Source organism: Vanellus vanellus (assembly GCF_965231255.1).
Source record: "Vanellus vanellus genome assembly, chromosome: 3".
Classification (NCBI taxonomy): Eukaryota; Metazoa; Chordata; class Aves; order Charadriiformes; family Charadriidae; genus Vanellus; species Vanellus vanellus.
In genome coordinates, this window is record NC_138907.1 from 35,986,786 (window position 1) to 36,002,637 (window position 15,852).

Sequence of the window (15,852 nt, forward strand, 5' to 3'; positions counted from 1 at the left end):
AATGTCTGTAAGAATTCATTCCATGAAGGAGCTCTAGCAACATCTAGTATGTTACCTTAGAAATGGCAAAGGCATTTTGGAAGGTATTTGATGGGTAACTTGACAGCAGTTAGGTACAGAAAGCTGAAAAGAAGAGACATTCTGTGTGGGGGTCATGAACATCAGCTGCAGATGCACACGGAGCTGGGATGCAGCCATCACTGGAGTGTGAGAGGGACTGACATGAATATACGGCCCAGATCCCTGCCTCGTGTTGGAGAGAGCTGATAAGATGTGGGAGAGGCTCCTTTCCCTCAGCAATCATAGTCTCACATCCAGGCAGTGCCAGGGACATAACAGATACTGAAACAGATCCCAAGAGTGGGAGGAAAACTTGTGACTGGAAGTTATTGACGCCAACAGAGATTTCCTCTGCCTGCCTCCTGCTGCCCTCACACCCCAAAATCTTTCTTCCTGCCTGGTGAGCAGCACTTTTTGTGGGTAGCTCACCTGCAGCACGGCTGTGGTTGAAGGCCTGGTGGCCAGTGCTGGGGGAGTGACGCAAACGCGAAGCAGCAGCTGCAGCGCAGGAGGGGGAAGTCATTGGCACTTTGCATGTGGTTTGAGTGAACTTGGTCCCGTACCCACCACCAAGATCTTCCCAGGTGAGCTCCCTTGCAGGTGTGTGGCAGGAAGAGATCCTTCCCCTCCTGCTGGGCTGAACTGGAAAGATGGGCACCCTGCAGAGGCAGAGAGGCACATCAAGCAATAAAAGCAACAAGTGAAACTGATTTTAAAGTGTCACATGGATTCAGAGATATCTACGTTGTCTTCTGAGGGAAGTCCACTGCTTGGGACACCAGAAAGTAACAAGATGAAGTCTACACAGATCCATGAGGAACACAACTGGGTCGTTTTGATGTTGGAAGGAGAGCACTGAAATGCAGCCTGGTCAATCGTTCACTGGCAGAGAGCTGGACCTTCGTTTGAGCTTCCATTTTCAGCTTTGATCTCTGTGTCCTGGCTGCTCCTGTGTGAGCCCTGACAGCCGCTCTGGGCTTTCTCTTTGCAACACAGAAAGGCAGTGGAAAGTGGCTGGACCAAGTGACTTGTACAGCCCGCTGTAGTGACCGCTTGGCCTTTCCCTTTGCCTGTACAGGCAAGAGAGACAAGAAGGTGTCTCAGTGGGTGAAACAGGTTAAACCACGCACACAGGAAAAGCCAACATCTCGTTCACACCTATCTCTGCTACCAGTAAGTGACATCCACCATACCGTTTCCCACAGAGCCTGTGGCTTCAGTCAGCACCTGTGCTCGCAGCAGCATCTTCACCCACACACTGCCGGTTTGACAGGGGCCCTCTCCCACCCCTGGCAAACCCGCCTGCTATTTGAAGAACCCAAACAAACGGGAGGCAGCTCCGGGACACACCGGCACGTACCGCCCGGCATAGTGTAGCACAGTGCAGCCATCTCCCCTGCACGCCCCAGGCTGCCGGCCCTTCCCCACGCGTGCCGTGCCCACGGGTGGGTTTTCTCCTGTGCCCCCGGACAAAGCGGGAGGTGGGGGAGAGGCAGCCCCCCCCCCCCCCCCCCCCCCCCCCCAATTTAGGGGATGCCGGTGGGGTGCCGGAGCGGCGGCGGAGGGGGGGAATCCCGGGCAGGCGGGGCCGGGCGCGGCTGAGTCAGTGCGGGCAGAGGCAGGAGGAGGAGGAGGAGGAGGAGGAGCCGCGGCGCTTTAGCCTCCGCGCCGGCCGCCGCTGGCTGGCTTTCCGGCCATGAGCCCCCCGGCGGCGGGGCCGGGGTCGGGGTGGGGGCCGGGGCCCGGGCGGGCGGGCGGCGGGCGCTGAGCCATGTCGCGGGAGGCGGGCGGCGAGTGCCGCAAGGATGCGGCGGGCTGGGAGGGGGAGGACGGGCAGTGCGACTCGGGCATCGAGTCGCTGCGTTCGCTGCCGGGCGGGAGGGAGACCCCCGCCGCCGCCGCCGAGGTGCACCCCCCCATCGCCGCCGCCGAGAGCGCCGTCGCCGCCGAGACCACCACCGCCGCCGAGGAGCGGCTCGACTCCAGCTACGGCTCCGGCGCCCTTCCCGAGGCTCTGCCCGAGCTGCCGGCCGCCTGCCGCGCCGAGGAGGAGCCGCCGCCGCCTTCGCCTTCTCCCGAGGGGCTCAGCCGGCAGCAGCTGGAGGCGCTCACCTACGTTTCGGAGGACGGGGACACGTGAGTGACAGCGGCCCCTGCACTCCCTTCCCCCCCCCCTCCCTCCCCGGGGGGGGATTACGAGCGCCGGGACACCCACACCCCGCCCAGCCCCGGGGTTGGTCCCTCGCAGCCGGCCGACGGCGGGGAGCCGGTGCCTAGAGATAAGCCCAGCTTTTATCTGCAGCGGTCCCCAGCCCGCTGCCGAGGAGCACCCGTTGAGCCGGGCTGTGAAGGACTCCCCCGAGCCCCCGGCCTGAGAGTCTGCTGCCTTGCGCTGTGCGTGGATGCTTGGCACCCTGGCGTGGGTCTGGGTGGGTCACCGGTGGGGGTATCCGAGCCTGGCCTGGCAGAATGAGCAGGGAGAGGCACCCCAGGCAAGCTGGCACAGAACGGGCCTGCCGTAGGAAGCCAACTTGCACTTGCTAAGGCGCTGCTAGCAACTAGAAGGTGGTGTGGGAGCCAATCAACCCCCCCCCCCCCCCCCCCCCAAGCTGTCTCTTCCTCAGAGAATACAACATTTCCTCCCCAATGGGGAAGGCTTGGCTGCGTGAGATGGTGTATAAGCAAGTCCCGAAACGAGATTGGCTCTACAGGGCAAGACCTTGAGATGGCTGTGTCAGGGCCACAGAGCAAGCAACCCAAGAACTATTTGTTCTCAGGTGGAAATCGCCTTGCTTTGCCAACCCGCCTGCACAGCCGCAACTTTCAGCACGGTCGTGACGCACTCCCTGCTACGAGGCTGCCCTCCTGAGCTTCTGTGACAGAGACAAGTGTTTCTCTTAATGAGGGGGGGCTTCCCACATCCGTAATGCCCTCTCAAAGGCAGAGGCATCACGCTTGAGGTATTTGGTTTGGCTTCTGGTAACTGCCTTCAGCTAATCACGGCTCTTTCCTGTCGTACGTTCCCTCAGTGGAAGGTTTTCATCATGAGTGCACACACAGAGCATGAGCGAAGCGTACTCACAGCTGGGAAGGGCAAAGCTTTGCCCCAAACCCAGGCTGGAGTTTAATACTGAGTAATGGCGCAAGAGGAAGAGAAACTAAGAGGCACTGACACGAGCAAGCACGTATCTTCGGTAGCGGGAGCAGCAAGGAGGCTCTGTCCTTGCCGGGCAGAGCACATCTGGCTCTGAGGCTGAAGATGAGCTGGGAGCCAGCCCCAGTGTTTACTTCCTGGTTAGGAAGGAGCCTGTGCATCTGCTAATTAGTTCATTAATGCTCACTGTGGCATCTGCTCCGAGGATTGGCTGGAAGTCTCGCAGCAAGCAAGGTTAGACTAAACCCAGCCTCCCATGCTCCCCAGCCGGGCGTCTGGATACTGCTTTCTAGTCCTGTCCTATCTACAGGATGGCTCTCGGTGTGGAGGAGCTTCACCACTTTTCCAGCTGTAACGCTAGAGCCAAGGTGCCCGCGGAGAGAGCCAGGGGTCTTTTAAGCAGACCTGTGGAAGTAACGCCTGAGAAAAGCCTCCCCCGGGCTAGCCCCTTGCCTTGTGCCCAGGGCTCCTTGCTTGCTGTTCTGTAGGGAGTCTGGTAGATACGGCTCCTTGGAGATGCTTTTGCTGCTTGGGGCTGTTTTATAAGGTGGTTGAGCCCTTTGCTTGTCAGACTTGCTTGGCCAGAGCCTAACGCAAGCATCTCATTAACTAGGGAAACATTAATCGGTGGTGCCTTGGTTACTGTAGGCACGAGAGGCTCTCAGAGAGCTCTCCAAATGGTTGCAGTCGCTCTTCTGTTTTCTCTCACTCACAGTGCAATTCAGAACAGGAAATCTGTAGAGGGAGGGAGAGAAAAGGCTGCCGGCGGTGCAGCTTGTACAGCTCTGGGCTGGCCGTGTCTGCGTAGGAGCCGGCTTTCCTGGGATCCACTCCCAGCACTAGGGGGGGAAAAGAACCCTATTCTTGTGGTTAGAGCGGCGAGGCTGTGGATTTCTGCCTCTGCTATTCCTGTCTCTCCTCCTGGCCCTGTGGCAGAGGTAGGCGGCATTTATATTTAGAAATGCTGAACATCCACCACTCTGGTCGATGCAAATGGGGACTGCGAGAGCGCCCAGCGACTCATTGAACTGCCACCGGGTTTGTATGCAAAAACAAGTCTAATGCTAAAGTCTAAGGAGCAATTGCTCATCCGGTGACAGAAGGTCCCCAGAGAAAAAGGATCAGATGGCCACAGGCTGCATCACTTTCTTCCAGCCAGACGAGCCCATTGACTTCTTTTCATCTCCATCAGCGGCACATTTCCCTGTGTGCCTTGCTTGCACGTCTGCCACAAAACATCCCCAGGCCGAGAATTAAAATCATACTATCATTCTATTTCAGAAGATTTGGGCAACAACACTTTCCTGTAATTGTCATTCTGAAAATACAAAAAGTTCAGGGGTTTTGGCCAAGTAGTTCCTGTTTCCCCAGCCGCCCGGGCTGGTACCGAGTGGAGAGGAGCACTGGGCTCACACCAAGCAAGCTGGCAGAAGTTTTGGCTGTCCATCCATAGCTCCCCCGTGCTCGCCCACCCGTGCCACCTCGAGGTGTGCCTGCGAGGGCGCTGGGTTGGTCAGCCTGCCGCTTGTGGGGGAAGCGTACGAGGTAGAGGCAGAGGCGAGGAGCACGTGCTTGGGCAGTTGGAGCGTCAGCAGGATCTTCCCTGGATACCTTCCTTCCCACCTCCACGGGAGAGGGACCGTTAGCCCAGGCGGGGTGAAGCAATGGGGCTAAAAGTGGCTTAAAATTAGAAGGGGTCCTGCTTCTGGAGGAAGGAAGTTGGCCAACAGGGGAGATGTGGGTGTGATGGCCAGTGAAATGCGTGGGTGCCGTTTTCCAAGAATCGTTTGCAAAAGCCTCAGCCCCCACCACCACCGCCTCCCCAGTGCCACTGGCGGTCCCTCTGCCTCGGGGAAGTCAGAGCTGCGGTAACGGGGCTACAGCACTTCAGTCCTTGAGAGACAGCGGCAGAGCTGGCATGGGAAGAGAGGTCAAAGATGAGGAAGAGGCAGAAGATGGTGGGTGCACTTAAGGCAGTGATACGCATCCTGCAGCAGGGTAGAGAGCAAACCCTGTGTGCTCAATCAGTCTCCTCCAAGCATCTGTCTTCGTCTTGTGGACCAAGTGGTCTCCTCCGAGCATCCGTCTCTTCCATGTAAACCAGCTTCCTTTCTGCTGAATTGAGTCCCGATGGGACTGCTCTGCGTGGAAGTGGAGAGAGGGGTTTTCCAGCTGCAGGCATGGCTAGCTCTGAGCAGGCTGCAGGCAGCTTTATTGCTGTGCCGCGGCCTCCGGACAAGCTCAACCTTTGTTAGGATTCACCGAGGAAACCCCCTCCTTCTGGCCTTGCCGGGCAGATGCACGAGTCCAGCATCCTGGGAAAGGGATGGGTGTGGGACCAGCTCCATTGGGGTGGGATGGGGCGTGATGGGATTGCCTGTTGCCTTCCAGCGCAAGGGGAAACCTCCCCATTTGCTTGGGCTTATGGCAGCCTCTGCCAACTCCGGAGAGGCAGAATTGATTCATCAGTGTGGCAAATTAGGCTGAGGACTATATATTCTGTCTTACTTAAAAACCTGCTTCCTTTTCTGCTCGTGCTGGTCTTTGGGCCGTGCGCTGGTTTATGCCGTTGGTACCTGATGCCACAGCGATGGGCCACTTGGGCAGCTGAGTAGAGTGCATGCCGTCTTGCCCTGGGCCCTGTGGCCGTGCCGCACTGCGAGGGGCCGGGGGCTGCGCCTCTGCGGCAGGGCGGCCGTCTTCTGCACGGGGCTCCTCCGTGGGGGTGAAGGTCAGGAGTCCCCAGCTCAATCACGGGAAGGGAGATCTCGGCCTCTTTCAGATGGAAAAGGGGACCGAGCGGTTTTGGTTGGGTGTGTGTTTCGGAGAGGGAGGGAGAGGAGCAGAGGAAGCCTGACTTCCTCCTTCCACCGGAGACAAGTGCTGCCCCGTCTGCTGATAAGAAATCACGTGCCAGTGACTCGTGGGGCTGAGATGCCTTAAGCAAGGGCTTGGGGACAGTTAACCGAGTAAAATTGGGGCCCCACGGGAGCTGATGTTCTGAGCTCTCCTCCGCGTGATGGTAGCAAAGGGGCCTTCCCTGCTGAGCCTCTGCCTGCGTGGGCTGGCGCTGAGCGCCAGGCCTCATCTTGCGGGGCCAAGAGCCACTCCTGACCGTTCACCGGCATGTGCCAGTCGTAACCCTCCCATCTCGTGTAGCCCTGTGCTGGAGATGTTCCCCATGCAGGGGAAGGGAGGTTGTCCTCATTTGGGCTGCCTGCTCCCATGTGGCTGCTTGCTTGGCGCTTGCCCTGCTAAACGGGGGTGTTGCTGGACCCCCGTACCCTTGGATCCCAAAATGTGTGCCTGGGGGAGCGCTCAGCGTGTGACAGCAAAGGGAAACCACTAACCACTGTGAAAGAAGGAAAAAGAAGCAGAGGAGTGGAGAGATGCAGTTGTCAGAGAAGCATTAAAGAAGTGTGATGCAGAAAGCACATCTGGTTGCTGGTGGAGCTGGGAGGCCCCTGCTCGGCTGGGCTGGGCTGTTGCTGGCTGCCCAGCAGTGGGATGGCCATAGTTAATGGGAAGCAGGGATGCTCTTGGTTTTTCCAGAGAGACTTCGGAAAGTTCCTTGCCCGATTGCCAGGGGTGTTCAAGTCCATCCTGGGTTGCTCCCTAGTACACCGCCATTGTGGGGCAGAGAAGAAAACGAGTCCTAACGTGGGGCTGGCTGGAGGGAGAAGGGAACCTGCTGTGTCCAGCTCCCCGTGCCCGGACTCTCCACTCTTCCTCTGTGCATGCTCAGGAGTTTGATACGCAGAGGAGGGCTTGGTGCCTCTCCAAGCGAGGGAAGGCAGCTCTGCACAGGCTCCTTTAGGATGCCTCAGAAGTTGCTGGCTGCCACAGGGGTCACACACGTACAGCCTTGGCATAAGGTGGGTAAGTCCTGGCAGCCCTCCGAGGTCCTGCAGGCAAGAAGAGATTCTTCTTTTTTTTCCCTGTTCGGATGACTTCAGCTTGGCCTGGGGGAAGTTTCTTCAGACTTTCCACCTGCATAAGTTTGCCTTGGAGCTGGGGAACGGCACAGGGAACTTCAGCACAAAGGAAGGGAAAGAATGGCTGGAAATTTCCATGTCCCGGGATGCAGAAGGCTGATGCCTAGCTGGAACAGATAGTCGAGGTGAGGAGGGTTTCAGGTCCTTGCACTCTGTAGGCAGGCTTGGCTGCTGCTGGGAAAAGGGCTGAGCTCGGCTGAATTAACAAAGGAGGTTTTGATTTCTGTCGGTTTGGGGTTTTTTTAATACAGTGTGGATAAAAGAGGAGTCAGACGTGACTGTGTAGGAAGAGAGGCTGTGGGTTCTGAGCTGTGAGAGTGGTTACTGGATGCCTCTCAGTGAGCTGCGTGGGATGCTCTCTGCGTCCCAGAGATGGGAAGCCCCTCTGACTGGGGTAGATGCAGGGCTGAAGGGGGACCCTGAGACATCCTAGGCCCATGGCTGGTGCCTCGTTAAAAGAAAATCCCGAGGCAGCGAGGATATGTGCATGGGGCTGTAAATGATTGTTAGGGTGTGTTGTACTGGCTCTGGCAAAGTCCAGGTACTGTCATCTCGCAAGAGGCTGTTCTGGCCTAAAGATATCTCTCTGTGCATGGAAACTGCACACAGAGATGAATTTTCCCCCTGATGAGCAAGAACGGGAATTTGCTCCATTTGAAATGGAGTTGCCATGGCCTATGGACCTTTCAGGATGCTTTTATTGCAATCATTCATCTCTCTTCTCGGCCCACATCTGGGAAACCAGTTCCATCCACCTGGTATGGGCTGACCTGCTTTCCGGCTTGGCTCATCCCTGCAGTGATGGTAGTGCAGGACTCATTTTGCAGGGGACAGTCCGTGTGCATCTGATGTTTAGGGTTTTTACAATCCGGGAGCCCACCACCTGCTCAGAAACGGAGGAAAATGCTCAAACATGTGGGTGCAGAGTCCAGAGGATGTAAGGCCAGGGGTGCAGTACATGGGTGAGCAGGGGCACCTTCAACTCCCCACCTCCTCCTCTTCCTCCTCCCCTGCCTCACTGAAAAACGAAACACCCGCAGTCCTCTTGCAATGCCTTCCCTGCCAGTCAGCCTCCAGCACCCCTCAGCTGCTGAGCACCCGGACCAGACCCTCTGCAGAGCACCGCAGGAGAGGTGGAGGCTGTCTGCCCTGCTCCCCCATCGTCTCCCACCCCTCCCTCTGGCCCCAGGAGCATCAGGCTGGGAGGCAGCGGCTGCCCGGGCTGGAGATCGGGAGGGCTGAATCCAATGGCTGAAAGGGCTTTGCCCAGGGAAGGGGAGAAGAAATCTGCAGAACGTGAGACCCAGGGCAGGAGCAGAGGACGTGGGGGTCAGCCTACAGCCGGCTGGGTTCTGCTGCTCCTCTGGAGCTGCCAGAGGGCAGCTGGCACAGTTTTATGGAGCCGGGCAGCATCACATTGGTATGCGAGGAGGAAGGGAGCCCGGCTGGGCTGGCGGAGGGCTGCAGGGCAAGACAGAGCTGTGCTTGCCGAGCCTGCTGGCAACGGTTCATGCTGATGGCTGAGGAAGCGGTTAGCAGCGCAGGTTACGGGGCTGGAACAGGAGAGCAGGGTAAGCGTGGAATTCCCCTGCTGTTTTCCTCCTCCCTCACTCTGCTCTCTATTGGTGCTGGGGCCATTTCCTCCCCTGAACAAGTTTCTCTTGTGTGAATTGTTTGCGTGATTTCCTACTGCTCCGCGCAGCCAAAATAAGGAGCCAGGAGCGAGCTGTTCCCACTACAGATGGGGCCCTTATCTAGACAGGGAGAAAAACTTGTCAAAGCAAATTCTACTGAATGCTGGATCCCTTGTCCTGGGTGCTTCTGGGGTGAGATGGTGATGGAGGCTGCTTTGAGGGCAAGGTGTCTTGCTCCACAGACATGCATCGTCAGCCCCTTTTCTAGAGGGGGGGGGGGGAAGATGATAGCCGGAGAACTGGTATGTGTCAGATCTGGGTGTCACCCTTACCCTTACTCCTTGCCTCCAGTTGCAGGCATCCTCAGATGTGGACACTTTTCCTACCAGGTACTTGAGGTCACTCAGAAGCCTGGGAGATAGACAGCGCTGTGGAAATGGATGTTCTTCTGTGCATAAACTAGGACCACCTTGGGCATGGCAGCGCTGCGAGTTCAGACCCGGGGACATCCCCAGGGACGGCCCTGACCCCTCTGTTCCAGGATCGTTATCGCTCTAATGATGGGTAGATCACCTTGTGCTGGGAATGCCCTGTGCCTGTGGGACTTTTGCGATTCAGAGCGCTAACGAGTCCCCTTGTGCCAGGATGGAGCTGGTGAGCAAGTGGAAAAGCTGAGACCGAGCCCCGCAGTCTGTACTCCTAGGCTGGCCACGTTTCCCCTGCCCACAGCTCCTCCATCCCCTGCCCATACCAAAACTCCCTGTTACCCTTTCCAAAAGTCTCCTGTGGCTGCAGGGAGAGGTAGGGGGCCTTGGCTGGGCGAGGAGGGGTGTTTGGCAGCAAGCGGGTATCTCTCCATCATCATGCCCTGGCTCTGGAGCTCCAGCTGTGACTGCTGCGTGCCAGTGTGCAGCAGCCCACCAGCGGCTGGACCGCGCAGCTGCCGTGGCAGAGAGAGAGGTGTGTTGGTGGCCTTGGCTGGAGGAAAATGGAGATTAGCACAATGACTGGGTGTAGGAGGTTTCCCAGATTCCTGGTTGGTGTCACTGCCTGTGGCACAGAGCGCCTCGGTGCACACGTGCTCCTGGTGGGCTCGTCCCAGCCCGGTGTCCTCGCCGGGATTCCCCTGAGCGGCTCACAGCTCTCGCAGGCGTTTCAGGAAGCTGAGGGCTGGCAATGAGGGAAGGGGGGAACAAATGCAGAAATGAAAGCGCAGGAGGAGGCGGCGGCCGGGTGGAGAAAGAAGAGGGAGGCGGGGGGTGGGGGGGAGGAAGCAGTCCTTCAAAGCAGGCATGTCCCAGCTTCAAGGTGAAAGCCTGAGCTCTGGCCGGGTGGGGATGGTCACCCCCATCGCCCCCACACCATAGGTGCCCAAACTCGCTCAGCATCACTTGAGCCCCGAGTGCCTCTGCTGCCTCGCTGAGCCGCAAAGCCACCCAAGCCAGGGAGAGCGAGGTGCCGGCGGCAGCAGAGGGCTGCCCCGGGGTTTCCACCTCCCCTGGGTGACTGCCCCACTTGTCCCCACGTGACAGCGCAGCATGGCGTGGGTCGTGGCGGAGGGGCCCGGGGGATTCCTGGGGGCGCGGGGGCTGGCTGCTGCGGGACGTGACCCCGGGTGCTGCTCTTTCCCCTGGGAGCCCAGCATGGCTCTGGAAAGTGAAAGCAGCAGAGGTTTAAAGTTCAAGCCGAATTGCCTTGGAAAGTCCCCTGTCTGAGTGGCCTTATCTCTGCCATACCTGAAAAAGGCAGATCCCGCGGCCTCCCTCCCGCACGTGGTGCCTGGGAGCGGGTTTGGAGAAACAGGGGCTGTCCCTGCAAGCGGGCAAAGGACACCTCGGCGCAGGTGCCACTGTGAGGACCGGCGACCTGATGCAAAACCCAGCAGGGAATCTCCCTGCCCAGATCATACCCAGGCTGGGGCCAGCAAGCAACAGCCCGCCGAGGCGAGGGGCAATCTTGCAGCTGGTCCCCCAGCTCTGCCCCTCGCTCCTGTCCCCAGCTAGCCTGGCCTGGCTCTCTTGGCTGTGCCCCAGCCCCGTGGTCCACTGAGGGCAGCCGGACCCTGCCCGTGGGGCTCGCAGCACCCTCCCCTGCCCCAGGGAGCACCGGCAGCGAGGGGGCGCTCCATGGCGGTGTGGAGGCAAATGTGGGTGGCCTCTCCTTCCAGCGGGGAATTCCCTGCCGCAGCCTGAGCGGGGGCTTCCCCGGGGATGCAGCCTCTCCTGTCGCAGCCTCTCCCCTGGCGGCGAGGCGAAGAGGAACCAGCCGTCTTTTGCCACCAAAAATGGGGTTCAGCTGAGGGTGCCCAGTATGCCAGGTGCTGGCTCAACCCTCGGGCAGCGCTTGGGAGGAGGTGGATAAAGGACATTTCGGGGACTGGCCTCTGGGCTCCTTAGCACACCCATGTCCCCACTGCAGCTGGCGAGAAGACAGCTCCAGTCCCACTTCTTTGCTGCAATGCTTTAGGGCCAGGTGTTGCCTTCTCGCCTGTGCAGGGATGCTGTCCATCCCCTGCATTGCAGGTGACATCCCAAAGTTGGGCTGTCCAGTGAGAGGGTTGTCTTTCCAGGGCTGGCACAGTTCTCGCCCTCCATCCCTCATCCCTGCCCACCTCCACCAAGCGGCATGGGTGGCAGGACCTCACTTAAAGCCCGGCCTTTGGTTCAGAGCTGATTACTGCCAAAGATGAAAGCCACCCAGGGGCCCCAGCATGGTGGTGAGGAGGTGGCAGGAGGCTCGGCTCATGCCTGCCATGCTCTGCAGAGCAGGAGCTGCTGCCTGCTCCGAGCTGCTGCCTGCCGTGGCCAGGGCTGGCCCGAGGGGGCTGCCCTGTGGTGGGGGGCCGGTCCCTCTGCGCAGGGGTGCCAGGGAGCACAGCAGGTCGGCGGAGGGGACTGGAAATTCCCTCTCGGCTCTGCCTCCGTCGCACTCTCACTTCTGTTCTGACTGTGCCAGGGGCCAGCATCAGACCCGGCTGGAAATAAAACCTCTCCTTTGGGCTGGGGGACTCCAGGCTGCCTGGCCACCCCCCCCGTGGCCGTGGGGGCCACGGTCCTGAGGATGTGGGCTCCCTGCTGGCCACCAAGCTCTGATGGCCGCACCTCTGGTGTCCCTCTGTGCCGGGCTGCGTGCCAGCCCTGCCGCGGCTGTGCTGAAAGGGAAGGATGTGGGGGAGAGAAGAGGAAATCAGTGCGGGCCGGCAGACCTGCTGGCACGGGGACTGTGCCGCGCAGGTGATCTTGGACCGGTGCCGGGCTCCTGCCCAGCTTTGGCTGCCTGCCTTTGTGGAGCGGAAAGCAGAAGTGCGGTGCGCAGCTGGCAGCGGGGAACTGGAATTCCCCGGGCAGCTGCCAGAGCCCAGACGTCCATCCACAGCCACCAAACCCAGCCCTTGAGATCTGCAGAACACCTCCCAGGCTCTTCGGACCTGCCCCGGGTGGAGGCCTGGCTTTGGGCAGTGCCTGGTCCAAGCCCCACTCGTGCTGTGAGGTCTGAGGGAGGACCCTGCAGTGTTTAGTGGGGACAGAAGAGTCTGTTCCCTGTGGTGATCAGGGTGAAGGACTGCCCTGGGGAGCCATGTTCCTGCCTTGCCCTGCTGCTGAGCTGCTTTGGGGAGAGGGCAGGATGGAGGAGCTCTGAGCTGGTGGGAAGGAAAGGGGATGGGGAAGGCGGGGAGGTTATTTCTCCATGCGATGGAGGATCTCTGCTCCTCAGCATGGCACTCAGGACTCATTTTTCATTTTATTTCCCTCCCCTGTTCCCTTTATCTGCTCTGTAGATTGGTTCACCTGGCCATTATCCACTGTGTCCCAGCTGTGGCACTCTGCTGCATCGCTCAGCTGCCCAGGGAGGTGCTGGAGATCCAAAATGATCTTTTTCAGGTATGCGAATGCGATAGGGAGAAGATGGGAGGAAGGCAGGTGCCACAGGCTGCTCCCTGGGTAGATGCCCAATCCATCTGCCCTCTCCCCAGGACCCCCCACCAGCTTCCGCCAGAGCGTGGTGAAGATCCCATGTGAGGAGCCCCTTTTCAGGGAGGGGAAGAAGGGTGTGGGAGACAGTTCCCACCACCACAGGGTGAAGGGGTCCTTTACGAGGCCCCAGGATGTTGCAGACAGCCCCGGAGGGTGGAGCAGGCAGTTTAAATATGGCAGGGTAGATAACCTGAGAGAGTGACATCTGCCCCCACGGACGATCCTTGAGGTGAGGTGGGGATAGGCAGCGAACTATTTGCATCCCCCCAGTGTCAGCCGTGCTTAACCCCGAGACAGGGACGGGCTCCTGCACAGCAGCCTGCCCGTGCTGCCAGGCTGGCTACCGTGGGCTGGTGTAGCTCATCACGCTTGGTGTCCCCAAGGACATCCCCCCCCCCCCACCAGCTTTCCTAATTCCTGTCCCCACCTCTTCTTTAGACCCCGCTCCACCTCGCTGTGTACCTGGAGCAGCCCAGTGTGATCCAGGCACTGATCCACAAGGGGGTGAACCCCGGGCTGCAGGACCGCAACGGCAACACCCCGCTGCACTTGGCCTGCGAGCAGCAGCGCCTGCAGTGCGCCCAGCAGCTGCTGCAGGGCTCAGCCCCGCCGGAGGGCACAGGGCAGCCCCAGGGGCACCACCAGGACCTGCAGCTCCAGAACTGGCAAGGTGAGACCTGGGGGCAGCCCGGCATGGAGCCGGTGGCCGGGTTGGGGCAGAGACCGTGCGTCGTGTATGCAGGGATCCGGGAGCGCAGCAGAGGAGGTGTGGGGCTGGCGTGCCTTGGGGTGGTCCAGGCTGACTGTGGCTCTCTCTCCCGACTCCCCATCCCAGGCTTGGCCTGTCTGCACATCAGCACCTTGAAGGGGAACATCCCGATGATGTCCCTGCTGCTGGAGAGCGGCGCCAACATCGATGTTCGGGTAAGGCTGGGCACAGTGCGGGGCTCCCTTGGGCGCTCCCTCCGGCCTCAGAGCAAGCACTGCTGTAGGGCTTGGAGGCACCAAATTTTGAGGGAGAAGAGAGGAAAGGTCCTTGTGGGGCTGTTGGGTGCCATGACAGCTGTCGAGGTGGGAACTGCCCTCTCTGCACCCTGTCAAGGCGGTGCGGGTGGGTGCCACAGGGCCCGTCTGAGGGGACCCCACACCCATTCCTTTGTGGTCTGCGGGTTGCAGGAGGGCACGAGCGGGAAGACCCCATTGCACCTGGCCGTGGAGTGCCACAACCGCAGGGCTGTCCAGTTCCTGCTGCGCAATGGGGCGTACGTGGACGCCCAGATGTACAACGGGTGCACCCCGCTCCACCTGGCTGTGGGCCGCAAGGATGCTGCCATCGCCGCCATCCTCTCGCACTCCGGGGCTGACACCCTGCTGAGGAACATGGAGGATGAGACAGCCCAGGACCTGGCTGATGGCAATGACGATGTGAGTCTGTGTGTGGGGAGGCCTGTGGCTCTGCAAGTGTGTCGGGGGGTGTAGAAGTCAGACAATTTGGCAGGAGCTCCTAGGAGGAGGTTCTAGCCATGCCTGTCCTCCCTTCTAGGGTGCAGGCGTTGCCTCTGGGGGTGTGTGGGGTGACTGCCTGTTACTTTGAGCCCTAGGGAAAGCCCAGCCAGGGTTTGTTGGCACTTTCTTGGGGAGGTGGGAAGCTGCGGGGCTGAGGGGGGAAAGTTCTGGGCCCCTACCCTAGCCCTGGTGTAGACACGACCCCGGATCCTTAGACCTCCGCATCCTTGGCCTTTGCAGCTCCTCGCCTTGCTGCCCTTCGATGACCTGAAGATCTCGGGGAAGCCTGTGGTGTGCTCTGAATGAGCAGCTGGACTACTTTGGCCCGTTGGGCTGCCTCCTCGCTCTGTGCTGTTGCCCTGCTGCCCACCGGGACCTTGCCTGCCTGCAGTTCAGTGGGAGCAGAGCCACTTTGGGAGACGTTATCATCCACCCCTTCCCTCATTGGAAAAGTTTTGTTGGCCTCAGGCTGCCTTCTCAGAGGACAGAAGGTGGCACTATGAACACTACACAGGGGAGGCTTTTCTTTTAGTACTTGTGCCCTGCAGCAGGACTGAATTTCCTCTCCCTGCCAGGGGCCTGACTTGTGGGGGTCTCCAGATTACCCAGGGAAAGAGCAGGACAGGACTCCTTTTCACACTGTATGGTGGACGGAGCATCCTCTGGCACCCCCAAACGCCATCAGAATAAGCGTGGGGTGAGGAGAGTTAATGCTCACTCTAATAAACGTTTGTTCTTGCTGTGGACGCCTGAGGTCTCATGTGATCTAACCCACCCCGCGCCCCCGCTGCGTGTGGAGGCTGAGCATTACCCTGTGCGCCCAGGCATGTGAGGGCTGCAGGGGCTTCCCCAGCTCGCCCGCTGCCTCAGGTCCTGCTCCCTCCCTCGCATGGCAGAAGGTGAGTGAGAGTGCAGGGGCTTCCCCGCATGCAGAGCCTTTCCAGTAGTCAAGGCTGAGGCTGGGGGATCCCAGCCTGGCGCTCCATTCCCACGCTGTCATCCTGCCGAGTGTCTGGCATCGGGGCTGAAGGCAGAGCATCAGAGGTGCTGGCAGACCAGGTTGTGGATCCCTGCTTCTGCTGTCATGCCGGCCATCTCGCTGCCCTACCGTGCTGTGGTTTCCACTTTGGCAAAGAGGATAGAAAGATCCTGCCCCATCTTCCTGGCTTAGGAGGGTGTTAAAAAACTTAGGGCATGGGTCTTCCCTGGGTTTTAGATTCCCCCAGGCTGAAGGGAGGAGTCGGCAGGGTTATTTCAGCATCTCTTCTGTTGTTCAGCTCACCACCCTTCCCTGCCCCCTCTCCAAGCCGGAGAAGCGCTTGCAACCGATGCACTGGGGAACCAGCAAGAGAAGGTGCTGTGGGAATGGAGACACCCAGCGCGCCTGACCGCACCTCAGCCAGGGAAATTCCCCACTTGCTGCCTGGGAGCAGCTGCTATTGTTTGGGGCAAATCCTGGATGTCGCAATAGCCTCGAGATGCTCTGGAGTGAGCTTCCTCCTCCCCTGGAAAGACAGAGAGGCAAGGGA

At 59.7% G+C, this 15,852-nt stretch overlaps 1 protein-coding gene across 1 annotated transcript; it reads left to right on the plus strand.

The window, feature by feature from the left end:
- Nucleotides 1–1,831: 1,831 nt before the first annotated feature.
- On the plus strand, nt 1,832–15,069 carry NFKBIE (NFKB inhibitor epsilon; the record flags this gene model as incomplete). Its single annotated transcript, XM_082480662.1, has 6 exons — nt 1,832–2,196; nt 12,622–12,724; nt 13,256–13,487; nt 13,653–13,741; nt 13,994–14,242; nt 14,564–15,069. The coding sequence occupies 6 exons, from the start codon at nt 1,832–1,834 to the stop codon at nt 14,627–14,629; spliced, it is 1,104 nt and encodes a 367-aa protein (XP_082336788.1). The 3' UTR covers nt 14,630–15,069.
- Between the last annotated feature and the right edge of the window lie 783 nt (nt 15,070–15,852).